This window comes from Nyctereutes procyonoides, unplaced genomic scaffold, assembly GCF_905146905.1.
Source record: "Nyctereutes procyonoides isolate TBG_1078 unplaced genomic scaffold, NYPRO_anot_genome, whole genome shotgun sequence".
In the NCBI taxonomy this organism is placed as follows: Eukaryota; Metazoa; Chordata; class Mammalia; order Carnivora; family Canidae; genus Nyctereutes; species Nyctereutes procyonoides.
Genome location: NW_026575020.1, coordinates 35,820,396 through 35,846,341, shown reverse-complemented (window position 1 = coordinate 35,846,341; position 25,946 = coordinate 35,820,396). Strand labels below are relative to the sequence as shown.

At 45.1% G+C, this 25,946-nt stretch overlaps 1 protein-coding gene across 2 annotated transcripts in view; it reads left to right on the top strand.

Moving 5' to 3' along the window:
- Positions 1-25,946, top strand: part of GPR107 (G protein-coupled receptor 107) — a 77,669-nt gene that overhangs the window by 32,052 nt on the left and 19,671 nt on the right. Inside the window, exons 6-15 of one of the 2 annotated variants that reach the window (XM_055316432.1) lie at positions 676-713; positions 2,321-2,377; positions 6,917-7,027; positions 7,344-7,477; positions 11,585-11,660; positions 13,165-13,238; positions 13,652-13,769; positions 16,632-16,762; positions 19,711-19,754; positions 22,415-22,480. In XM_055316432.1, coding sequence (XP_055172407.1) covers positions 676-713; positions 2,321-2,377; positions 6,917-7,027; positions 7,344-7,477; positions 11,585-11,660; positions 13,165-13,238; positions 13,652-13,769; positions 16,632-16,762; positions 19,711-19,754; positions 22,415-22,480 — 849 coding nt within the window. The remainder of the gene's footprint in view (positions 1-675; positions 714-2,320; positions 2,378-6,916; positions 7,028-7,343; positions 7,478-11,584; positions 11,661-13,164; positions 13,239-13,651; positions 13,770-16,631; positions 16,763-19,710; positions 19,755-22,414; positions 22,481-25,946) is intronic. The other variant, XM_055316425.1, reaches the window with a different exon arrangement.

Below are 25,946 nucleotides of genomic sequence, written 5' to 3'. Positions count from 1 at the left end.
TGATGGTGTAGCTTAGTGTCTGCACACCATTCCTTTCTTGTCCATGTTCCTCTTGCTTACATAAGCATGCCTGCACAGAAGATATTCTTTTCCTTCCTTTATTCTGAAACCCTCTCCCTGCAGGGAGCTTGAAATCCTGTCTTCCCCATGGAGGGTATCTTAAGTGAAAATAAGGCACAGATGCCCGCTCTGATCCATGAAAGAAGCCATTAGCAGCATACTTCCCCCCCCCCCCTTGTTGTGGGGGGGAAAAAGTATGAATTGTGCTCATATTATTTGCTATTAATTTTTCCATGTGTATAAATAAACATATATGTATTTTAAAACAATAAACTCTTCAAACGTGTTAACTTAGAAAATGGGGGAGGTCATCACTTCATATGGCATCTCTGACAATAACATACACTAGATTATTTAGAGATGATTTCCCTGTTGGTACTAAATATTGTTTTTTATTAGAGAACATTTATAATGTAACAAGCTCTAGTTTGCTGCTCCTGCGGCTTAAGAGTTGTTTTGGAATCTGAGGAGTTGTCAGTCTACAAGATCACAAACAGCCTCCCCTTTTGTTTGAATTATTTAATATTAGGCAAGCTAGAGCCTCATAAAATGATATTGTAATACATGTACAAGCTGAATCATGCAATAATATCTTTTAAATGTTTCTGCTTCTAGACAGTGGAAAATCTAAAAGAAGTACAGTAGATTCAAAGGTAAGAATTGATCACCCACTGTGCTCAGCTTTCCTGGCTGTATATGTACATATGTGTATATGTGTGTGGATATATATGTGGGGATATGCGTGTGAGTGTAGATGTATTTATTTACATACATACATACAGGTACACACCTAAACACATATGCACACGTAATCCACAGGGAATTGCTGTCTGTTTGGAGAGATAATGTTACTACATTTGAAGAGTTTCAAAGTAAAACTGAGTTCTGAGTTGTACAGCACTTACATAGTAGAGGGTCAGATAGTGAGGGGAGACCCCTTGGGGAGGAGTTGTCATCAGGGCTTGGACTTTGGTGGAGTTGTTTGGGGAGGAGGAAGGAATGTCATAAGCAAAGACTGGAAATGGGAACAAGCATGACAAATGCTGGGTGCCAGCCTATGGGAAGTAAAAGGTATGTCTTGGGAGCAGAGAGAGACATCTTAGATAATATCAGGCCAGACAGTAGAGGGTATTTATTTATGTGCAGAAAATAGGAAGCCGTCAGGAGTTCTTGATCAGGAAGGACTATGATACAGATGGTGTTTGGGGCAGATGTTGTTATGAAAGTAATGTACAGAGCAGCCTTGGAGAGGGAGACACTGAAATTAGGAGGACCAGGCAGAAAGCGGTTGTGACAATACAGGTTTAGTGTCCTGAAGATCTGTGCTAGAGCAGAGCCGTGGAATGTGGGGTAAGGGATGAAGATGGTGTTGGGGGGAGGAGGTAGAATTTTTACTTATTTATTTATTTATTTATTTATTTTGGTAGAAAAATTAGATGGTAGAGATAGCAGAAGGAAAAATTGGGAACATTTTGGTTTGGGATATCTTGATTTTTTCAGTGAGGGGGCATCCAGATGGTTTTAATAGCTGTGTTGAAGTACAATTGACATGCAATTAACTGCATATATTTGAAGTGACAATTTGATAAGTTTTGACTTCAGTGTACACCTGTGAAGCCACCACCACAATCAAAACAGTGAACATAATCATCACCTGCACTTTCATCTTCCCATCCTCAAGCAGCCCCTGATCTGCCTCTGTAGACGAGTAACATAGAACTTTATACATATGCATAATGCAGTACGTGCTTTTTGTCATCTTTGACTCAGCATAATTGCGTTTGAGTTCATGTATGTTGTTGGGTGTATCAGTAGTTCATTCATTCTCATGGCTGAGAGTTAGTCCATTGCATCAATGGCAATAATATGTTGATCAAATTGTGAATACCGTCCAGGTGACGTGGTAGGATATAACCGGGGTAGGCATCAGTAGTCCTGCTGAAGCTGTAAGAATGGTGATGTGCTCCAAGCAGAAGATCAGGGGGCAGGGACAGGGAATAGAAGGTTAGTGGGCTACAGAAGAGACTGTTGAGAAAGGAAGTGGGTGAAGAAGAGTTACCATTCCTTGTGAAAGGGGATCACACACATCTTAAAAGGATGGTGAATTTTATTTTCAGAGAGTTTTTGAAAGGTCAACAAATTTAGGATTTAAAAAGGATTTAAATTTAGGATTTTTTGTTTGTTTTTGTTTTTTAATTAGTATACATTTTTTGCCAGTATCGTCCTAAAACAGGTTGTGTTTTTTTTTTTTTTTTTTCAGGCAACGGGAGAAAAATCCTTTTCTGTTCACAATAGTGATGGGGCAGTTTCTTTTCAGGTATGTATTCTCTTTGAGTAATCTTCATAGGATTTATCTTTACCATGTAAAAGGATGAATTTGCAAAGGAATTTTGAATGCCTAATAATGATTTAGGCATACTACCTATCAAGTGATACTGCTGTCACTTGAATGCAGTAGTTTTCTTTGCATAGCAAACCTTCAAGGTGGCTGTTGTTACCCACCACTTAGTAGATCATGTATCTAAGAATGAGTGACTTTGTGAATGTCCAATGTGAGTGACAGGGCCCAGATTCCAATGCACATCTGCCTGACTGTTGCCACGTCTCTGCCTCCCATTCAGAGTGTGCCAGAAGCACCGAATTCTGTACCTAGAAGGACCATTGGTGATCATTTAGGAGGTTGGTAGGATTTTAGAGAGGAGTTCACCGAGGGTCAGTAGCCTTGAGTGAGCTGCGCAGCTGGCCCCGTTGTTCACTGTTCATGAGTGTTTATGGCAGCATCACAGCCGTGGATAGGGTAGGGCGTTAGATGGGGTCTCAGCAACCACTTACTGGCTGACTTCAGACAACTCACTGAACTCCTAGATCATGCTCTTAATCATCTAAGAGTGAACAGTGATGACATTTATCTCATAGAGTTGTTATAAGTATCATTTTTCTTTTTTTTTTATTTATTATTTTTTATTTATTTATGATAGTCACAGAGAGAGAGAGAGAGAGAGAGAGAGAGGCAGAGACACAGGCAGAGGGAGAAGCAGGCTCCATGCACCGGGAGCCCGACGTGGGATTCGATCCCGAGTCTCCAGGATCGCGCCCTGGGCCAAAGGCAGGCGCCAAACCGCTGCGCCACCCAGGGATCCCCTATAAGTATCATTTTTCAAATATGAAAGTGCTTTGGAAGTACTATACAAATAATCTTTTATCATGAATTTGTAAGAATCACTGCCCCTTTTCTAATCAGTTTATGGTAGTTGAGGTATAATTTGGGTCAAGTGCACAGGTCTTTTATTTATTTAATTTTAAGATTTTGTTTATCTATTCATGAGAGAGACAAAGAGGGAGGCAGAGGGACAAGCAGTCTCCATGTAGGGAGCCCGATGTGGGACTCAATCCCGGTACTCCAGGATCATGCCCTGAGCTGAAGGCAGATGCGCCCAACTGCTGAGCCACCCAGGCATCCCAAGTGCACAGGTCTTATTTTTTTTTTAATTTTGTTTATTTATTAATGAGAGAGAGAGAGAGAGAGAGAGCGCGGCAGAGACACAGGCAGAGGGAGAAGCAGGCTCCATGCAGGGAACCTGATGTGGGACTCGATCCCGGGACTCCAGGATCACACCCCGGGCTAGAGGCGGCGCTAAACCGCTGAGCCACCCAGGGCTGCCCTGCACAGGTCTTAAATGTGTAGTTCAGTCAGTTCTGACAAATGCATGCACTATGGAACCCAGTCTGTCAAGATTCTCTATATTTTTACCACCTCAGCGTCCCCTGTCCCTGCATCCCCTGTTCTGATTTCTTTCAGCATAAGTTACTCTATCTAACAATTATTATGTGGTCTTTAAATTTAGTAACTGTAGGTATTAATTGCTAACTGAGAGCCTTTGGATACTTGTCTGCCGTGAACCCTCAGCAGCTTCCCATTTGCCTCAGAGCAAAAGCTCCAGCCCTTCCTGGTCTGCAAGGCCATGTGGTCTGGCCGCTGTCTTCTCTTTGACCCCAGCTCCGGTTTCCGCTCCAGCCACAGAGGCCACCTTGCCCAAGAACAGTCAGGCCTTCGGCTCTTCTTGTCTGTACTCACTGGCGGGAATGCTTGTCTTCCAGAATCCAGTGATTAATTTCTTCCTCTTTCAGACCTTCCTCAAATGTTATCTTCTCAGCAAAGCTTCCTCCATTCGCCCTGTTTTATTTTTATTTTTAAGATTTTATTTATTTATTCATGAGAGACACACAGAGAAAGGCAGAGACACAGGCAGAGGGGGAAGCAGGCTCCATGCAGGAAGCCCAACGTGGGACTTGATCCCAGGTCTCCAGGATCATATCCTGGGCTGAAGGCGGCACTAAACCACTGAGCCACCTGGGCTGCCCCATTCGCCCTGTTTAAATGCAGTTCCCGTCTCTTCCCTCCTGCTGGTTTTCCCTTAGCAGTTCTCCTTTCCAACATGCAATGTACTCCACTCACTTACCTATGATTATCTTCTGTGGCTCCCTTTAGAAGGTAGCCATAAGGAAGAGGGTTTTTTATTTCTTTTCTTTCCAATGTATATGAAATCCCATCGGCCTGGCCGATGGTAGGCTGTACATTAGTAATTATGGAACCGAGTAGATGCGTGCCGGGCAGGCTGTGGAGTGCTTACACGTTGTCATTACCTCAGTTTATCCTGCCAGTAACTCTGTGAAGGGTTGTTATTCCCCTTTTACAGATGAGGAATCTGAGGCTCAGAGAGGTTAAGTAATTTGCCCGAGGGGAGGATTGAAACCTGGGTTTGTCTGACTCCAAGGCCCATCCATGTGTTTAACCACTTTGTTTACTACCTCCTTAAGAAAATATAAAAGGTATTTTTCTTTCTCTCACTTGAAAGTGCTTATTAAGACCATAAGTTTTTTTTTTTTTTAAGATTTTATTTAGTTATTCATGAGAGATAGAGAGGCAGAGACATAGGCAGAGAGAGAAGCAGGCTTCATGTAGGGAACCCTTCATGTAGGGACTTCAGGGAAGTCCATGATCCGTGGACTCCAGGATCACGCCCTGGGCCAAGGGTAGGCGCTCAACTGCTGAGCCACCCAGGCGTCCCAAGACCATAAGTTTTTTGAAATCTCTTTAAGCCATTTTTAAAAAGAAATCACCAAGGAAAGAGTGGTAGGATATACACATTTGTCAGTTACTAAAGCTCTGTGTTAGGGTGAGTGTCATGGGGAAAGCAGCCTGTGTGGTGATTAAGGACATTTGTTGAGATAACCAGTTCATAAGATTCTCACGGTACATGAAACAGGCAGTGGACAGACTGCCTCTTCTCTGGCTTCACGTCTTCACGTAAAGAAGTCAGTAGGTGACCGCTTGCTGTTCTGCTACCCAGGATTCTCCTAATTTTGGACAAGGCAGTCATTGTTAGCTTTTCTGCTCCATCCACAGAGCAGGGATGATAGTTTGTCTGCCTAAAGCAGGAAAAGGACTGTTAGGTGTTATTCCCACTCTAAAATATACATTTTTGTTTGATTTTTTTTTTTAAGGGTCAGGTGCCTACTCTGATCAACCATTGATGGTTCTACTGACTTTTTAAAAAATTATATCTCTTAGAAACCTCATATGATTCTTATTTTAGGAACTAAAAATTATTAATATGTTTAGAAGAGTTTTCTGTCTACCTCCACGTGGACTAACACACACGGTCTTACATTTACATTGCTGAGTTTGGGACATGATTTAACAAAGTAATATTTCAGCTTGAATATTCTGGTTCTTTTATTTCCATCTTCTTGTCAGATGTCTATTTTTTTTCTATCCTTTTTAACTGTGTGGTGTAGTATGCTTGCAGAGGAGCACATCATATTTGTCAGGTACAAATAATTATAAATAATAATCTTTGTAACCATCAGTGGAGAACACTGCCAGCACCCCAGAGACCACGTGTGACCCTCATATCCCCTCCCAACTGTTAGGAAAACTGTTAATCTCTATTGGTTCTTTGCTTCTCTTTGTAGTTTATCTTCTGTATCTTTTAGGCTTCTAGCAAAATGCTCTCTAGAATTGACCAAGGAGTTGTACTCTGTGATCTTATAAATAAAATGTCTTTGGATTTACATTAAACTTCATTTGAACACAGGAAGCATGTGAGAAATAGAAAAATGTGTACATGTAGAAAATGTAGACTGTGTCACTGTTGCTGAAATCACAGGAGTAGATTTTAAATTGGTCCTTTACCTTCCCAAGCAGCAGATGAGCCTCCTTTCTTTTAGGAGTATTTTTTACCTACACAGCAAAATAATATGTTAGCTTGAAAACAAGGTACCTGCTTCGTAGATTCTTCCTGCAGCCAGCCCTCAGTGGAAGCTACCACGGGTGGGGAGAGGGGGTCTACGTCAAAAGGAGGACGGCAATGAGTGGTCATAGAACCTCGGTGGTGGGGCATATAGGTGTTCACTGGGCAGTTCTGTCCCCTTTCCCATTACCTTGAAAATTGTTATAAGAAAATATTGAGACAGAATAACAGAATAAGAAAACATCTGGGTTGTTGTTGTTGTTGTTGTTAAGATTTTATTTATTTAATTGAGAGAGTGAGCAGGAATGGGGGAAAGGCCAAAGGGTAGAAGGAGAAGCAGGCTCTCCACCGAGCAGGGAATCTGATGCAGGGCTCAATCCCAGGATTCAGATCGTGACCTGAGCTGAAGGCAGATGGTTAAGTGACTGAGCCACCCAGGCGCCCTGAAAACATCTGTTTAAACTCTGCCCTGGGAAAATCTGATTAAGTGATGAGTCCATCTGTATTTTCTTTTGTCCATAGCATTCATGAACTATTTCTAAGATTTAGACATTTAGCTGAGGATTTGCGTACTCTTAAATTTTTGTCTTCTTCACTTTCAGTTTTTCTTTAACATCAGCACTGATGACCAAGAAGGCCTCTACAGTCTTTATTTTCATAAATGCTCTGGGAATGGAGCGCAGTCTAGCGACAAGTTTTCCTTCAGCCTTGATGTGAGTACTGTCTAGAAGATGTTCCATGTGGATTTTGTCAGTTCTGTAAAATGTGAGACATTTATTTCATTATAAGAGCAGGTTTTAGCTTAAATAGAGTAGGAGAAGAATGTGGCCAGAATCCCATCTCCACAGAGGATTCACAAACAAAATACAAAGCAATTTGGGATGGTTTTACACTTTAACCTGTGCATTAGGAATGTGATTATTACCTGCTAATACTTCCTTAGCCAGGTGAAGCAGCTAAGGTGACAGATTGCTGACTGTGGGATGATCTGTTCCTGAAAAGTAAACATTAGTTTCATGTTCATTTCAGATTGAGATCACAGAGAAGAACCCCGACAGCTACCTCTCCGCAGGAGAAATCCCTCTCCCTAAATTATACATTTCTATGGCCTTTTTCTTTTTCCTTTCTGGAACTATCTGGATTCACATCCTTCGAAAACGACGGTGAGTTGTTACTTCTTGAGCCATCCAGCTTAGAGTGTGTTGAGATGTGCGTAATTTCATATTTTGCTGGCTTCTGAGCCTTGGAGGGATTGGCACTAGCAACCTTGTCCTCTTCAAAGGGCATCTTCCCTGAAACAGAGATTATGCAAGCCTTGCCCTGTCGGGGGCCTTTGCATGCCCTGGTGTTTGTTTACTTCCCTTTGCTTTGTTTAAAAAGCAAATCCAAATATTTTAATAATAGGCAAAATAAAATGTATAAGTAAGTGTTACCATAGTGAAGAGGATGTGGTCCAGGACTCCGGGTGAGCTCACTGATCCCATTCAGAGGCTGTGTGTTCACGAGAGGAGGTTAGTGACAGTGACCCACTGCCTGGCCAAGAGCATGGCATTACTGCTTTGTACAGAAGCTGCCTGCTCAGAGGTATTGGCTTCCAGAGGCCTGTCCCTGGAGAAAACTTACTCAGAACCCACCTGCCTGGCTCTTGGACTCTCTTCTGAAACCCGAAGGCTTTACCTGCCTGTACTCAGTTCTTGAAGGGAGCAGCTGCGTGTATGTGGATCAAGTGTTTAAATCTGTCTCCTTCCCTCAAAAAAACTGAATAAAAAACTGAGAATAAACTTTGTAATTTTCAGTTAGAGAACAGTGTGAAGTATTTGTTACATTATAAGGCCTGTTAAATAAATGACGGGATGTGAATATGGGATTGTAATGGAATTAATTTAAATTCATAAAATAATTAAGTGCCCCAAATACCTCTTTCTCTGGAGCATTGGTCAGAAATTGAGATCTCTTCAGTCCCTAGTGGCCTGTCTTCTGGTGGACATGCTCAGCTGGAGTGGTGAGCCTCGACGGGTGCACTGCTAGTTCCTATTTGTCATAAGATTCACTGCACTCACCAAATGGAAAGAGCCACTTGTTTACTTGTGAAGGACCCTTCATGGTCATGTTTAGAGTAGGTGATCCGGCAGCTTTTAATAAGAAAAAAAGAATCTTACCAATTTAGGCTATAAAAAGGGTTTTAAGTAAAGTTTTGCTTCTGCCTTTATTAAAAAAGCAAGAACTGGGAATCAGAGACCCAATTCCAAGTATAAACGTGGATTGCTCCCACCTGTGTATCTTGTTTCACTCTCTGAGCCACAAAACTGGGACAGGGTCATTGCCCTGCTTTTCTCTGCGGGTCTTATTAGAACCTTAGATATGTTATGTGATTCCCCCCGAAATAATTGTGTTCTAGAGGGCTTTATAAATCAGAGTGCTATGCAAATATGAGGTACATACAAAATAGTTGACCAGGCAGGTGTTCAGTGGTATTTGAGTTTCCGTGTATTTAGCAATTGTCACTGGTTCACTTATATAAAATTGTGGGAAGTTTTAAATCTGTGGTTAAATGAGGCCAACCTATGTTGTGCAGCATGTGTTTAGCTTTCTTGCTGAAGTGCAGTATACACACAGGGATATATAATTTAAGCCTTCCACCCCATCTCCTTTTTTTTCCAGGAGACTTACAGACAGTTCTGTTGGGTTGGAAATTTGAATCACATAAAGGATATGACTCCAAGGTTTTGTGCATTTCAGAGGCCCGCAGTCCCTTAGAGTTAGAATGAACTGGGAGATCTTTGCCTCATTTTATGGAGGTCTCGAGAGGAGAAATAAGAGACAGCAGCTAGTGGCACCTGCCAGAGCTGGGAGCGGAACCTGCATCTGCCTGCCGTGCGTGTGCAGCTCCTCTCAACTCTCCGAGTTCTGTCCTGGGCCCCTGAGTGTGGGGAGGGTAAGACAGCCAATCGTTTTTCCATGTCTGCTCCTTGCCCAGTTAAGCACTTGATGCTGGGTGTTTCAGCTCACCATCCAGCCACTCCTTGAGCTGGTTGTTGCCCGTTTTCAGGAGAGGTACCTGAGGCTTGGTGGGATTACAGTTGTCAGGGTAGAAGCAGTATGCAAGCCAAGTTGCTATGGCTTTCGAGCGTGTGTTCATCTCAGACGTTACTACCTGGCATGTGAGTGAGTACAGGGCTCGGCAGCCGGCAGTTCTGCGCTCTGGGTACCTCTTGATGCTCTTCAGAAGTGACACACTCCTCTGGCCTTTACTACATTTTTGACCTTCAAGTAGGTAGACACCAGACAGGAAATCAGCCCGGAAAGGGAGTGTGTGCCAGTTCAAGACACGCCCATCTTATCGGTCTGTGCAAGGCCCCTGGTCTTCATTTCCCCTTTGTTTTCTATCCCTCGCTCATGCTTTTCCCAGCTACTTAGATGCAGGTAATATCTATGCTGGGCATGTGTGTGTTCTTATAAATAACTAATGTTTATTGATACTGTGTATTTTAACTTCTATAAACTATATTATCTATAGATACTGTTCTCATTTTTCACACAGTAGTGTCTTTCTTAAGACCTAGTCACATTGCTGTATGTCCATCTAGTTTATTAGTTTTTAGCTACTCCATAGTGTGCATCCCCACATTCTACTTATCCATCCTTTTAAGAGACCCCTCTCTTGGCCTCCATTCCCTGTCTACTCCAGTTTTGTCATGACCGCCTACTCCCACCCTGGCCTTGTCCCCACTTATGGCTCTGTGCAGTGTCTGCTGTACACTCTCAGAAGGAGGTGCACTGGGTCTGGGGTAAATTCTTATTTAATTTCATTAAGTGCTGCCACTTTGCCTGTACCAGTTTATACTTCTTCCAGGGGTGCATAGGGTTCCTGTTTCCCCTATGTACCAACACTGCCATCTTATTTTTTTGCCAGTCTGATGGATGTAAACTGGTACTTCATTTTATTTTGCATTTTCCTAAATACTAATGATATGAAATATCTTTCAAGGGACTTGTTAACTGTTTGGGTTCCCCCTCTTGTGACTGCCTTTATGGTTCTCTTGGGGTGTCTCATTTTCTTGTCACTCTACATGAGTTTCTTGCATATTTTGGATATCATTCCTTTGTCTGTCTTAGACATTGCAAATTTCTTCTCCCAGTCTGTTAAACTTGTCTGTGGTATTCATTGTTGAAAGAAAGTCTTTCATATTAATAGAGTCAGAACTATCTAATTTTAGTCTTTGGGGCAGTGCTTCTTGGAAGAAACCTTTCCCTACTCCAGGGTCACAAAAGACATATGTTTAGCACTGAGATCTCTCTGGAGTCCTCCTTTATGTAAATGTGAAGTAGGGACACAGCAGTGTATGTATACGTATACGCACACAGGTTTGGGCTGATTTTCCCTGTGCCGGTTAAACTATCCATCCTGTTTCTACCGATTTGCTACCCCCTTATCTATCATATATCAAGGCTTCATACACTCAGGAATCCATTTCTGAGCTGTCTGTTCTGTTGGTTTGTCTGATCCTGTACCCATTCCACAGTTTTTACTGCCATGGCTTTGCAGAATAGTCTTGATATCTGACAGTGTGCATTTCCTCTGTAGCTCTTATTCAAGTTTTAGGCACTTTAAGAGTTGTCAGTTTGTCTTCCAGATGGTCTTGTGTCCTATTAGGTCAGTTCCCAGGGTGAGGTGGAAAAGTGTAGAGGAATTTAGTGGCCGGCAGCCCAAAGGTGGACGAGTCTGTTGTAGGCATGGTGGTGGGAGTGAGGACTTTTTCCCCACTGGCCTGGTGAGTGTGGCGGGTTCCACCCTATCTGCCGCCTGGCTCCAGGCCTGCCCCCCCTCCCCGCCCTCGGGGCCACAGCTCGCCCCCACAGACCCCACAGCCGAGCCTGGGCACCTTCCACTCCCACCCATGGGTTTCTTGCCAGTTTTGTGGTTCCCACCGCTTCATTCTTGCCTCTGTGGCCTTTCCAGGGCAGTTTCTGGGCACGAACCTGGCAAGCTGTGTAGATTTCCACCTTATCAGGAGCTGGAACTCATCCTTTCTGGCTTCGATGCCTGACTTTGCTCTAGTCACAACACAGACTTGTGCATGAGAGGTGACTCTAGGGCTCCATTGGGGCTGTTTCTGCTGGTAGAAACTAGGTTTCCAAAAGACTTCATGTTTGTGGTTTGCTGAGATTATACTTACTATTTCCTTATAAATGTATCTGATGCCTGGAGCTTTGGCCATCCATTGGAGGAATGGAATATTTCTTTAATTCTTTTCTCTCTGTTTTTATAGGAATGACGTATTTAAAATTCACTGGTTGATGGCGGCCCTTCCTTTCACCAAGTCTCTTTCCTTGGTGTTCCATGCAGTATGTATTAGTATTTTGGATCATTTATGAAATGGTGTACAGAGTCTATATAATTAGGAAAAATGAATTGGAAACAAGGGGAGCTAGGTCATGGGAAACAAGATGAAAGAAGACCTTGTCTCATGAAGCCTTTGGTGCAGGAGGGGCCATTACAGGGGTAAATCATGACACCCTCTGTCCAGGACCCTAGCCCAGAGACATCTTCCTTTTTTTTTTTTTTTTTTTTTTTTAAGATTTTATTTATTGGAGAGAGAGAGAGAGAGGGAGGGAGAGGGAGGGAGAACATGAGCAGGAGGAGGGGGAGAGGGAGAGGGAGAAGCAGACTCCCCACTGAGCAGGGAGCCTGATGCGGGGATCTATCCTAGGACCCCAGGATCATAGCCTGAGCCGAAGGTAGATGCTTAACCAACTGAGCCACCCAGGTGCCCCTCACTAGACATCTTCTAATGCTACCTGCATACTCAGAGTTTTCCTAGACCTTTACTTGTTTTTATTCCTGTTTGTCCTTTCTCGAGGTTAGAGTGCCACCTGCTGAATTGTTTCCATGAATTGATTTTTCTAAATACTTTGCCATGTTCCCATTTGATTTGAAGTTGGTGTTAGCATACTTATTTGAGAGAAAAAGGATACTCTAAAGAATGAGATGTGTGAACTAAGCTTATACTTTGAATATTTAGTCTGGATGGGAGATGAAGTGCACCTGCCTGTGGGAGGAAAGTCACAACTGGCTCGTGGCACCTGCTGGCTGTGCTCATAAGGGCGACAGTTTCCAGACACGTGCTCTCCTACACTTAAAAAGTGTTGGCATCAAAGAAGTAGTGATGTGTCCAGCTACAGTCTCTGGAAATGACAGTTATTTGGATAATTTCCCATTTGGATCTAAGTTAAAAGAATTTTTCTGGAACTTTGTAGATAATGAATGACAAGACCCTTGAGTCACTTCAGTGTCTAGTTAGCCATTTGTGACAGAATAAAGATGAAATCAATACCAGTGTCTGTGAGTTCTGCCAGGAACCATTGTGGGCGCTCTCCTGAAACTTGCCACTTTAATTAAAACGTGTTGGTGGCTTTGAGTAGCTCTAAATGTACAGAGTTTCTTCAAAAAAAACAGAACAGTGGAAGCTGCATGACTCCACATGGATTTTTTTGCTGGCTGGCTGACTGACTTGTGTAATAAGCAGCTGCAGTGTGCAAAGTGAAGTTCCTGGCTGAAATGCTGAAAAAAGATGGGTGACATTTGGCCCTTGGGGATTTTAAACAGAACAGGCCACCATTTGCCAGTGTGAATCTCTCGCCTGAAGAGAGTGGCCTGGCCTGGGTGCTGGTGGTGTTGAGATCTTGTGGCAGATTTCTCTTGCTACCTCATGTTAGTGCCCTCACGTGCTGAATTGTGAGGTATCAGGACGTGGGGCAGAGGAGACCCCCTCCTCCCATGGTGAGGTCCTGTGGCAGCATTTCCTGTTCGCTGTGTGGACCTTTCTGAAATGCAGTTGTTTCTTTGCAGATCGACTACCACTATATCTCCTCTCAGGGCTTTCCGATCGAGGGTTGGGCTGTCGTGTACTACATCACTCACCTGTAAGTATGCAGAGTGACACATGAAATACTCCTCCCTCAAGGTGACTTCCCGAAGTCGGGAAGGCCATGGTAGGAAGAGACTTGCCTTGCGATAACAGTCCTTGCCCTCTTGTGGCAGCCCGTCTGGGTTCCTGCCATGCCAAGTGTGTGTGGCACACAGGTGGCTGTCCGGACCCGAGAACTCAGGGCTGTGGGTGTGCTCCCAGGAGGAGGTTGCCTCCATTGGAGGATTAGCTGCTCAGGGAGTGGGGTGTGTGGCAAACTATTTGTGTGCTGCTTCACTTAAGAGAAATTCCTAAACTTGGCCACTTACCTTTTCCAAGAAGCACGTGAAGTCATAAATGAGCTGTGTAATGGAACTTGCACAGACACTTGGAAGAGACCATTAGTGTCTGGAACTTTTTCTTTTCCAGCTTGAAAGGGGCACTACTGTTCATCACCATCGCGCTCATCGGCACCGGCTGGGCTTTCATTAAGCATATCCTTTCTGATAAAGACAAAAAGATCTTCATGATTGTCATCCCGCTCCAGGTAAAGGGACCCTAATCCTGCATGTCTTGGTTGTGTCCTGGCACTTCGCAAGGCTCAGCTCTGGGCCTGTCCAGGCAGAGGGAATCCACTCGCCTTGAAACCCTAGCTATTACCACTGGGCTTCTCTTGCTGAATTCTGGCAGACCTTGGCCTCGGGTCATTGCCCTGAAAGCTGTCTGCAATTGCTCATCTGGCGAGCGGCTTATGGATGCTTACACTTGAGTAGAGAGGTCAGAGGACATACTGCCTGCCTTCTTGCATCTGGCTTCCCTCTGACAAGATGGTCCTCTTAGCCAAGCTCAGACATGTAGTGTTTTTATTAACAAATTATTTTAAAACTGTGAATGACACCAGTGAGTTTTCACAAGGTAGAGTATTAAGTAGAGATCAGGGCAACTATTTATTAAACCCTCCCTGGTTTGAGACCCTGGGCTGAGGCCAGCCTTGCCCAGTTGTGAATCCCTTGGGAGAGGAACCTTGTCTTCTATGTAACAGTCTTATCGAAGGCAGAGACTGGGCATAAAGAACTCACAATAAACAGAGGGCCTGGCAGAAATGCATGACTGCTTCATTCCACTCAACCAAAGAGCAGATGTGTGATAAAGTTGTTCTCATGGGCTGATCTTGTCTGGGAACATAGTGTGGGTGTGGCGGGTGAAGGAAGGAAGGTGATAATGCCCTCACTCTGGTGGTGGGCAGTCTGGCTGTGTTTGCAGCAAAGCCACCTTCATATTAGTGAAAAGGGACTTGTGTTAGCACTAACCAAATGGTGCAGACCAGTTGCTGTAGGTTTCCCAGGAGAGAGACTAATCACTGAAATTTGAATGTCTAGAAGGCTTCAAGGTGGAGAAGGGCCTTGCCTAGATGTTTAAGGAGAGAAATATGGCAGGCAGAAGGGCAATAGCAGAAACCAGTGCTGCTACTGCCAAGTAAACAGATGCTAAGGAGCTAGGGGTCCTGGCTGTAGAGCTCCCAGGGGTACTGCTGTGCCTACAGTGGCCAGGCTGAGTTCTGCAGCCTGCCACTGCCACCAAGCTCAGAAGGGAGGGCCTGGGTTCTCTTCCTACAGTATTATACTGCTCCCTGTCCCCCTCAGAGCTGCTACCATCCCTCCAGGCAGACCTTCTTTCCCCTACCCGAGCTGGGATGCGATGGGCACAGCCCTCCCAGCTTCCCTCTTTTGCACCCCTGAGGTAGCTAAACACAAGGTTACATGGCAGGCAACTCTAAGGAAACAGGACGTTGAAAAAATTGAATATAAGGAAGTTATGCATCGATAAACTTAGAGACTAGTCTGGGGAGGCCTTGAACATCAGCCGGGAAGCTAAAACTATTTCTTTGTGGCCACAGGGAGCCAGTGCACATTTCTGAATGAGAAGTGAAAGATGTACAAAATGTACCCACAGACTTTCAGGAACATTTTTGGTGCTTTGTTCCACACTGGGGAACATTCTGTCTTGTGTCAAGAGTGTGAAGTAAGGACCAAGTGGAATTATGAATTTAAGTCAGGAAAGCCTTTGTTTCCTTTGTCTTCATAGATAGAATCCTGGATGCAGGTGGTTAGGTTGTGTGTGTCAGAGGATGACTGAAATTTCAGAATAATTTTTGCATTTGTATCTAGTGAAGTATGGCTTTTGTGATCATTTCACTGAAGTGTCCTAGATTAAAAAAAGAAATTATACTTAGAGATGTCCCACATAGCAGCGCAACAGATTTTACATCCTTTGTCGAAGTGTACAGACTTGCCTTTATGGCAAGCAAGCAAAGTGATTGGGGCCTTGGACTTTGCATGGAGCATAGAGGTGGACTTGTCAACTCTGTACCCCACCTACTGGAAATCTCCCAGAGAGTGTCTCCTTGATTATGCTGAATAGTAGCCCAGGTTTGAAATACTAATCCAGTTTAGCCAGCTCTGGGACCTTTTGCAGCCCACTGGTGCAGGAACCGAACCCCCGAGGCTGGTCAGAGCAGAGCGTGGACAAGCCATATCCCAGGTAGAGGTGGCCCAAGTGGGGTTACTCCTAGGAGGAGCAGTGTGGCCGCTCAAGCATGCGCCAGAGTCTGCCGGTCCCGTTGCTCTGGTCTCTGATAACAACTTCGGGTACCGAGAATACTGGCTGTCTCTGAGAAGCAGCGGTGGACACACAGGGAGAATGTGGACCTGAGGAATCTGGGTGTCGCAGCCAAGTGGGCTGTGCAGTGCCTCCTGTGCGGCTCTCCTGAGGCCTCGGGGCCTAAGGAGCAAGGCAGAGCATCCTGGTGATCTGTGCTGTGTCACCAGTCATCCCAGATGCAGTGACAGAAAGCAACAGTAACCACATATTCGGTCATGTACTGTATGGTCCAGGAATTGAGGAATGGCTGCACTGGGCCTCATGCGGTTAGATGGTGGCTGGGGCTGCCTCGAAGTCTTCATTTGCTTCCATCTCCTGGGCCAGGAAGACTCAATGAGGCGGGGCGGCAATAGCTGGGACTCCTCTGCCTCTTTTTCTCTGCCTGGTTTCTCCACCTTGGCAGCCTCGGGGTAGCCAGACATCCTCCAAGAAGGCTCAGGGCTCCAAAGATGTGTGTCCTAAGCAAGAGGGCAAGCCAGAGGCAGTGTCCTTTTTATGACCCACTTTGGAAATCATATAGCCTCACTGCCACCTGACTGTTGCTTGGGGCTATCCCAAGCTGGGAAGGAGAGTACAGAGACTACTCCTTGAGGGGCAAGCATAGTGTTCTGAAAAGCATGTGTCACTGGAGAGAATGCTATAGCCATGGTTGCAGGCTTGCAGGCTGCAGGGTCCCCTCACCACTGGGGCTGCCATCATAGAGATCTGCCCTTGCTCTAGGGCCTCAGCAACTTCTCATGTCCTGTAGGTACTGGCAAACGTGGCCTACATCATCATAGAGTCCACCGAGGAGGGGACAACGGAATATGGCTTGTGGAAGGACTCTCTGTTTCTGGTGGACCTGCTGTGCTGTGGAGCCATCCTCTTCCCAGTGGTGTGGTGAGTGCCCACAGGGAGGGGGCTGTGGGGCACCCGAGGGCTCATCCACTGGATGAGGCCAGGTCGCCGGATCAGCCTTTCCCAAACCCGTCTGAGTCATGTGGGGCATTGCTTCCTGGGTCCTCTCCAGGAGCAGGAGGCTGGAGACCATGTCTTTATCCAGCTCCTTAGTGCATACCCAGATTGCTGAACTGGCACCATGGCTTTTAGCACCGTAGACAATAGAGTCTGGAAATGAGAACTCAGGGGGCAGTGTAACCTAGCAGCATGCATTTGGAGGGAAGAGAGTTGAAATTCCACATACAGCCTTTCCTTACCAAATTAGAAAGTGCAGAGTGCATGAACATAATACTAGTTAGAGTTCCCAGCACATAAACACATAGGTATCCTCAGGCTGTAGATACACACATGGTGCTTCAGTTATGTGCAAAGAAACATTAGTGCCACACCACTAGTTGATGAGAAGAAATAGCCTCATTAAACCTTATGCCAGGTGAAGGGAATCACTGGTTCAGTAGGAAGCAAGTAGAGGAGAAAAGGCTAGCAAAAAGAAAACACTCTCACAGTGCTCTAGTTCCATGGCTGTTTGAAAGCAATTACTTCCTTTGGAATAAAAATTTTTTTTTTAAGATTTTATTTATTTATCAGAGATAGAGAGAGCACAAGTGTTCACAAGCAGGGGGAGGGGCAGAGGGAGAAGCAGACTCCCCACTGAGGAGGGAGCCTGATTTGGGACTCCATCCCAGGACCCCGGGATCACAACCTGAGCTAAAGGTAGATGCTTAATCAACTGAGCCACTCAGGTGCCCCTTGGAATAAAATTTTTAAAAATATATTTACCTGCTGTATATTAGAAATGAGGTGGTCCACGCTACAATGGCCCCATGCTGTAAATTCTTACATTCAGGATCCTGGGGTTTATAACTTCATTCAGTTACTCTGATTGTTTAGAAGCTGGTGCTAATGGTGTGTAATCCTATTTCCTGCCAATCAGACTCACTTTTTTTTTTTAAAATATTTTATTTATTTATTCATGAGAGACACACAGAAAGAGAGAGGCAGAGACACAGGCAGAGGGAAAAGCAGGCTCCATGTAGGGAGCCCGATGTGGGACTGGATCCTGGGACTCCAGGATCATGCCCCGGGCTGAAGGCAGGCACTAAACTGCTGAGCCACCCAAGGATCCCCTCAGACTCACTTTTGACCCTTATTCCGTCATGTATCACACGCGCACACACGTCCATGCAGCAGGCAGCCTCCAGCAGAGATGACAGAAGACGAGTGAGTCTTTTCTAATCTCTCTCACTGCCCCACATCCTGCCCAGGAGCAAGTAATTCGGGCATCTGTGGCAGGATGCCAACATTGTCTTCAGGTAAGAAAGAGCATTTTACTGTTCTGGAACAGAGTATAGTCCCTTCTCTTCCATCTGCTGTTCTCAGCAAAAAGAAGGGACTTAGGGGTTCGGGGAAGACACAAGTGAGCTATAGGGGCTACAAGTGACCATTTCCAGCCCCTTTTTCATTGTAGCATGAATGAGTACATGCCCCACAGCAAGGTTCTTGAAGGTGGATGTTCTGAAAGTTGCTTTAAAATGAAAAACATCAAGTACTGGAGGTGACTTAAAGAATAGTATCGATGCTTCTTTTGAAGCATTCAGACTCCGCGGGCATGGGTTTGGTGCCAGTTTTGTGTTAGCTCACTTCCCTATTGTGCACTGTTCACTTCTCCTAGGTGGGAAGATGACAGGGCTGGGGGGAGGTTCTTAGGAGAAAAGACTTATTCGTGGTCAGGTAGAGAGTGGATGGTCCATGAGAACTTGAGCCCACATGTGAGACCCACCTTCCTCTGCCTAGGCTGGATCTGCTTGGGCTGTTTCACATCCTTTTGAGACAGTCTTTCTCTTCCAGCCTCTGCACTCTACCTAGAACTCTGAACTGTAGCCTCATTAACAATGTTAGTGTTCCCTTGCTGCACTGCAGTGATGTAATTAGTTACCTGGCACATCACAGCAGGGGAAAAAAAGACTCCTTGGAGCCCAACACTTTTCAGCAGAGTTCTGTGTCTCTAGTTGGTGAAATAGGGAGTTTGCAAGAAGCCATGTGCTCACAAGCTCCTAGATCTAGACTTTGGAAATCAGCCTCCAGCCTTGGTGGGGCAGCCATGTTCCCTAGGTAGCAAGTGCGCTCCATGGCATTATTGAGGGGTGGGGTCCTCGTGGGAACTGTAGATTTAAGTAGAGAAGGAGATCAAGAGTGTTGAAATGATGGTGTTTTGCTTTGTTTTTCTGGCTCACCCTGGCCCCTGCCAGACCTTTTTCATCCATTAGAGGGCATCCTTAACTCTCAGGCTTGAGCACCTGATAGGGCAAGCTGTGGGCAAGGTGTCGGTTAGCAAAGACCACATGTTTAGGGAGAGTGCTCTAAAAACATCCAGTCGGGATCCCTGGGTGGCGCAGCGGTTTAGCGCCTGACTTTAGGCCAGGGCGTGATCCTGGAGACCCGGGATCGAATCCCACGTCCGGCTCCCAGTGCATGGAGCCTGCTTCTCCCTCTGCCTATGTCTCTACCTCTCTCTCTGTGTGACTATCATAAAAAAAAAAAAAAAAAAATTTAAAAAAATAAAAAATAAAAACATCCAGTCCATGGGCAGCCCGGGTGGCTCAGCGGTTTAGCACTGCCTTCAGCCCAGGGCGTGATCCTGGAGACCTGGGATCGAGTTCCACGTCGGGCTCCCTACGAGGAGCCTGTTTCTCCCTCTGCCTCTCTCTCTCTCTCTCTCTCTCTCTCTCTCTCTCTCTCTCTCTGTTTCTCATGAATAAATAAATAAATTTTTTTAAAAATAAAAACATCTGGTCCAGCCATTTCGTGGCCTTGAGTTACTCATGCTGGAAGCAGAGAAGAATGCAGACCTGTCAGCTAACCTTTTTTTCCCCAATGTTTATTTTTAGGTCAATCAGGCATTTACAAGAAGCATCAGCAACAGATGGAAAAGGCAAGTTCCCTTGTGTTCTTTTGTGCTGCTGGGCCTTTCCCGAAGCCACATGCCTGCTCACTGCCAGGAATAGTGGAGGTGGAGGTGAAGGCAGAAGGGCCACAGTCTCCTGGGAGGCAGGCTTGGGGAGCCCCCGGAGGCTTTGTGAAAGCAGGGGGGATTGTTTGCAGGAGAGGCAGGGGTGAACTTTGCAGAGGTCAGCTGTGGAAGGAGACTTGGGGGTGATTGCTGCTTAGTGAGATGATTCATTCCATTTCCACTCCTGAGCGTGATTTTCACCTTCTCCAAACTGAGTCAGGAGGAGAAAAATCTCGTCTGGGAAGGACCAGATAGCACTTCGCTGTGAGAACAGGAGGTATTATGGATTGGGGATGGCTATGTGTAAAGCATCCCTTCCTGCTGACTTAACACGCTTTCAAAATAGATGTGTCAGTATTAATTTAAGACGAGAGTGATGCCAGAGAGAACCTTTGAAACTCTCTGGTTTTTATTCTTATTATTATTTTTTGAAACTCTGGTTTTTGAATGCTCGTGGCATGATAACCCTTCTGCGTCTCCTTGGTTTTCTAACAATTCCTAAGAAAAGATGCCACAAAGAGAATGTTTTGTGCATTTCTTTTTTTTTTTTTTTTTTTTTTTTTTTTTATTTATGATAGTCACAGAGAGAGAGAGAGGCAGAGACACAGGCAGAGGGAGAAGCAGGCTCCATGCACCGGGAGCCCGATGTGGGATTCGATCCCGGGTCTCCAGGATCGCGCCCTGGGCCAAAGGCAGGCGCCAAACCGCTGCGCCACCCAGGGATCCCTGTTTTGTGCATTTCTGAGCTTATTTGAATAGTGCATGATCACAGGCTGCAGTGGCATAAAGGGAGACTTTGGAGCGCCAGGGATGGAGAAACAGTGCTTTCTCAGGGCTTTCTCAGTGCTGGGAGCCACCTCTGGGTCCAGGAAGTCACATGCCCAGTGTCGATAGCAGTGTTCCTTAAGGCAGATAATTCATTTGTTGTTGATGAGTTTGGTTGCTGACCCCCTTTTTTTTTAATTATTATAAAAGTAATGTGGATTCATTTTAGAAAAATTGGAAATCAGGTAATAGGTACAAATCCAAGTTTACACTTGACATATAATTTTTTTTTTTTTTGCCATATAATTAATACCACATTTTGTTTAAGTTTAACTAAACCTGATTTCAAGGCTTCACTCCAGTGTCTTGTGAGATCCCGGGGTTTTTATGTAGAGCATAGTACTCGAGGGTGTCTGTGACTTTGGTGGTTTTGGCTCACAGTGATTGCTGTGGAGACACCCCCCACCACAACCCCCCCTCTGCCTTGCCCCTAGCCCTCAGTAGCGCTCTGTCCTCTAGGCAGCCTGGCGCCATGGGGTCCTGCCTTGGCTGGGAGCTTCAGTCAGCGTTGAGTCCAGTTTCCCTAGGCCCAACTGGCCTGAGTGGCTGCAGGCAACCATTCTCAGAACATGCCAGCTCGTGTTTTCTTTCTAGTCCTGGGAAATGGCTCTTTTTTGTTTTCTCCCCTTTTTCTTCAAAAGCACTGGATTCCCTTCTCTCTCTGGGATAGATTCTTGTCAGTGAGTTTCAACTTGAACTTTTTATAAATGTTTTGCTTTTAGCCTGGCTCGGAGCTCAGAGAGCCCTCTTGCCTTCTTGGAATGGGATAAAGAACAATTACAAAATATAAAACACAAATTAGAATCCTCATAAAGCACCCTGACACAAACTGAAAAATTCAAAATAAAAAAATAAAAACTCACCCTCTGGGAATAAGTGTTATTTGGGAGATATTCTTGTTTTTTTTTTTTCTGTAGTTTTCATATAAAAAGATACCTTTATTATTATTATTTTTATTTTTTATTTTTAAAATTTATTTATGATAGTCACACACAGAGAGAGAGAGAGAAAGAGAGGCAGAGACACAGGCAGAGGGAGAAGCAGGCTCCATGCAGGGAGCCTGACGTGGGATTCGATCCCGGGCCTCCAGGATCGCGCCCTGGGCCAAAGGCAGGCGCCAAACCGCTGCGCCACCCAGGGATCCCTATTATTATTTTTATAACAAATTAATTTTAATATGTCAAGGGGCACCTGGCTGACTTGGTATGTGGAGTGTGTGATTCTTGATCTCAGGGGTCATGGATTCAAGCCCCACGTCGGGTATAGATGTTACTCAAAAAAATTTAAAGTTTAAAGATTTTTTTAATATGAGCTAACATATTTTACTTTTTCATCTTTATACACTTCAGTATTTCTGGATTCATTTTTCTTACTGCTTGGCTGAAAATGTTTAAAAATTCCAAGGGGGATGTTCTCCAGTGAGTTGTATGGGTCCTTTTCTTCTTGGCCTTGCCTTTCCCCTGCGTGGATTCCTCTGAGCCTTCTTCACCAGCTCCCTTCCCCTTTTCTCCGTCATCCTTGTCCCTCTGACTGCCTATGCGCTTTCTGCATCCAGCCTTGAGAGGGCTTGGGGGTTGCCTTGGTGATGAATTGTCTCTGGACTGTTTATTCCAGAATGGTCGATGGTTAGCTGGGTGAAGCCCAAGACAGGTCTACATTGTCTCTGTGCAGCTGTAGTGAAGAGAAACTATAGAACCCAAATACTCTTGTCATCATCTCCTGGGGCACACATGTCAGTTTCTCATTTTTTCCAGCAGGTGACAGCATGCGACCTCTTCAGCAGAGAGCGAATATGAAAACAGGAAGTCACACCAGCACACCAGGTTCTCCTTCACCATTCACCATTCTCGGGTTGACATCCTGTTAAGAAAGCACCTGTTTCTCATCAGCAAATATCACAAACCCTTTGAAAGAGAGACAGAGTAGTTAGTTACACTGCGGGTGTCTTGATCCATGTTCTTTCACTGAATTGATGTAGGCTGTGGCTGTTTTTTTAGCTTATCAGCAAATGCATATTTCATTCAGTACTTTGAAAAATGATCATGCCTGTAATACTTCCAGAGTCAGGGCAGCTGTGTGCCCCCGGTCAAGTCCCCCCTGCAGAGAACTCTCAGGAATAGCATCCCCCTGCCCCTTGGTGGCAAGCTGCCCTGGGGTGTGAGCACAAAGCAGATTGGGACAGAAGTGAGGCAAAAGCTGGAGTGAGCACGCTGCCGACCACCCAACCGCCACGGGTTCCCAGGGGTTGTACTTGACCCCCTTCAAGTGAAGGCCATGGGCGGTAATGTCTCCTACGAGATTTGGAGGCATTGCTGGCTGGAGGCTGATGCTCTGGTTCCTGTTCTTGGGCTCATTGTGCCATTGACTTGGTGCATGACCTTGATGGTGACTTGGCTTGAACCTCTCAGCGTATGTGCAGTCCAGGCTGACTAGTTGCCAATGGGGTAAGTGCTGTTTGCAGTGGCTGTCCCCGCGTTTGGGACGGCGGGTGGCTTTCAGAGTGCTGCTTTGGATGTTGTTGACTTCTTTATCTCTGGAGTCCTTTTGACTGAGTCTCGGGGAAACAAGGAAGCTGCCCACTATCCTTCAGCCGTGTCTTTATCTCCTCTGTCACACGCTATTGCTTCTCTCAGCTCCTCTGTCATTTGGAGTCACTGATGCGCTGCATTCTCTGAGCGGAATGAGAATGGGAAGCGTACTGAGTCTCCCACAGACACCCGAGCCCACGTGCCACCGTGTTTTGCTCCCCAGCATTGGCTTTTACTGCCCTTGAGTGTGTACATGTTCCCTCCTTTCTCCAATGCCATTACCTCAGAGGACTGGCCAGGGCATAGATTCCACACATTTAATTAACAGTCTCTGCTGCTGCTTATCCCCGCCCCCCCGTGTTTCTGAGGAAGATTCAGAGGAAATGTTCTGAAGACTCTGGGCTTTTATGTGAGGTTCAGAGGCATTTAAACAAATGGTGACTGGCTAATTGCAGATTTGTAGAGGCATAGCTTCATTCAGAATGGCTGCCATGTTCTGCAGGTAGCTGTGGCCATGGGAAGTATTCTTCAGGGTGGCAGCTCCCATGGGGGTCCTTGGGGCCAAACAGGCTTCATCGCCAGACATAGTCATCCTTTCCTTTCTTGCTGTTGATGTTTGCACCAATGGTACAGGAGCAGTAGTGGGTCAAACAGCCACTGCCTGAGTGTGATTCGAGGCAGTAGCACCAAACTGTATGAGTGGCCATTGCTTTCTCCAATGCTGCCGGCTTGCAGGGGGTGAAAGAGACTCGTTTCACTCAAGAGTGGCCTCAACGAAATAGTAAAAACTACTAATGTTATTAAATCTAAACCCTTAAACGCAGGTCTTTTATCATTCTAAGTGTCAGGAGATGGGAAGTAGATGTAAAGCACCTCTGCTGTGCACCGAAATACAGTAATTGTCTTAGGGGAAAACACGTGTAGTTATTGGAGTTGCAAGCTGAACTAACTGTTTTTCTCTTGGGACCTCATTTTTATTTGAAAGAATAAAACTTTGGTGTGGTTACTCAGACGTGAGGTTTAGCCAGACATTTTTTTTTTTTTGAAAATGAATGAAGTAAACATGTCAGTTCAGGGATATGACTAGAAGTACTTGTTGCTGGTGACCTCATTTTCACTTGAAAGCACAAATGTTAACTTAAGAAAACTTGTATCTACCACTGAAGGTTTGATAGCTTCCCAAGTCTTAAAAGGCTCATGTGAGAAGGGGTGATATTAACAAATATGACTTTAAAAAGATATTTTATGATAAAAAGTGTCAATATTTCAGAGACCTGCATGACTCAGTTGACACTATTTTCTACCTGGCCAATGCATGTTACACAGTCATGCATGAATAAAAGATCCATTCAAAGTGCAAGATGGACCAGTGGATTTTTTTTTAAAGATTTTATTTATTTATTCATGAGAGACACAGATAGAAAGACAGAGACATAGGCAGAGGGAGAGGCAGGCTCCCTGCAGGGAGACTGATGCAGGACTTGATCCTAGGACCCTGGGATCATGACCAGAACTAAAGGCAGATGCTCAACTGCTTAGCCACCCAAGCATCCTGGATTTTTTTTTTTTTTTTTTTTTTAAGGGACGCACGGGTGGCTCAGCGGTTGAGTGTCTGCCTTCAGCCCAGGGCATGATCCTGAAGACCCAGGATCGAATCCTACATTGGGCTCCCTGCATGGAGCCTGCTTCTCCCTCTGCCTGTGTCTCTGCCTCTCTCTTTCTCTGTGTCTCTCATGAATAAATAAATAAAATCTTAAAAAAAAAAAAAAAGTATGAGAGAATCTTGAGACCAAAAGTTTGAGAACCATGTGATAGGGATGAGGCTTCTTGAATCTCTTGTGGTCATGACAGCCGTGACCAAAAAGCCTACCTGGTTCTTTTTTCCTGTGCCTGCAGAGTTTATTTCAGACTCACTTGGCCAGATTCTTGTGACTATTTAGAGTCCATTAGTTCTGGGCATTTCATGCCCCCCCCAAAATATGTAAATATGTTTTATTTGAGTGTGTTCATGTAAACAGACCTAATTGAAGAGAAAGGAAAACAGACCCATTGAAGAGAAAGGAAGAAAATTACCCCTGTTTTTTTTTTTTAAGTTTTATTTATTTGAAAGAGAATAGAGCATGAGCAGGGCAGGGGAGGGCAGAGGGAGAAGCAGACTCCCCGCTTAGCAGGGAGCCCCATGTGTGGCTCCATCCCAGGACCTTGAGATCATGATCTAAACTGAAGGCAGATGCTTAACTGAGCCACCCAGGTGCCCCCGTCAATGAGGTTTTATTAGAATGCACCATGCCTGTTTGTATATGAGTTGTCTGTGTTTGCTTTTGCACTTCAGTGGCAGAGTTGAATCACTGGGGCAGAGATCATCAGGCCCACAAGGGTGCTCTCCAGCCCCCTACAGAAAACGTTTGCCAACTCCTGGCTGTTGTAGACATTAAAGAGATATTATTTTAAAAATTGTATCTGTAATAGAGTGATGTTGACCAGTGACTCTTCACTCTACTGAGTGCTTTGAAAACTGTGAAACTTGTATAGATAGAAAAAATTACTGCTTTTAAGCATTTACTAAACTCTATTTTGTGTCCAGAGCTGTCTTGTCAGGGCCCCTGGGTGGCTCAGTGGTTGAACCACTGAGCCTTTGGCTCAGGTTGTGATCCCAGGGTCCTGGGATTGAGTCCTGCATCAGGCTCCCTAAGGGGAGCCTGCTTCTCCCTCTGCCTGTGTCTCTGCCTCTTTGTGTGCCTATTCATGAATAAGTAAATAA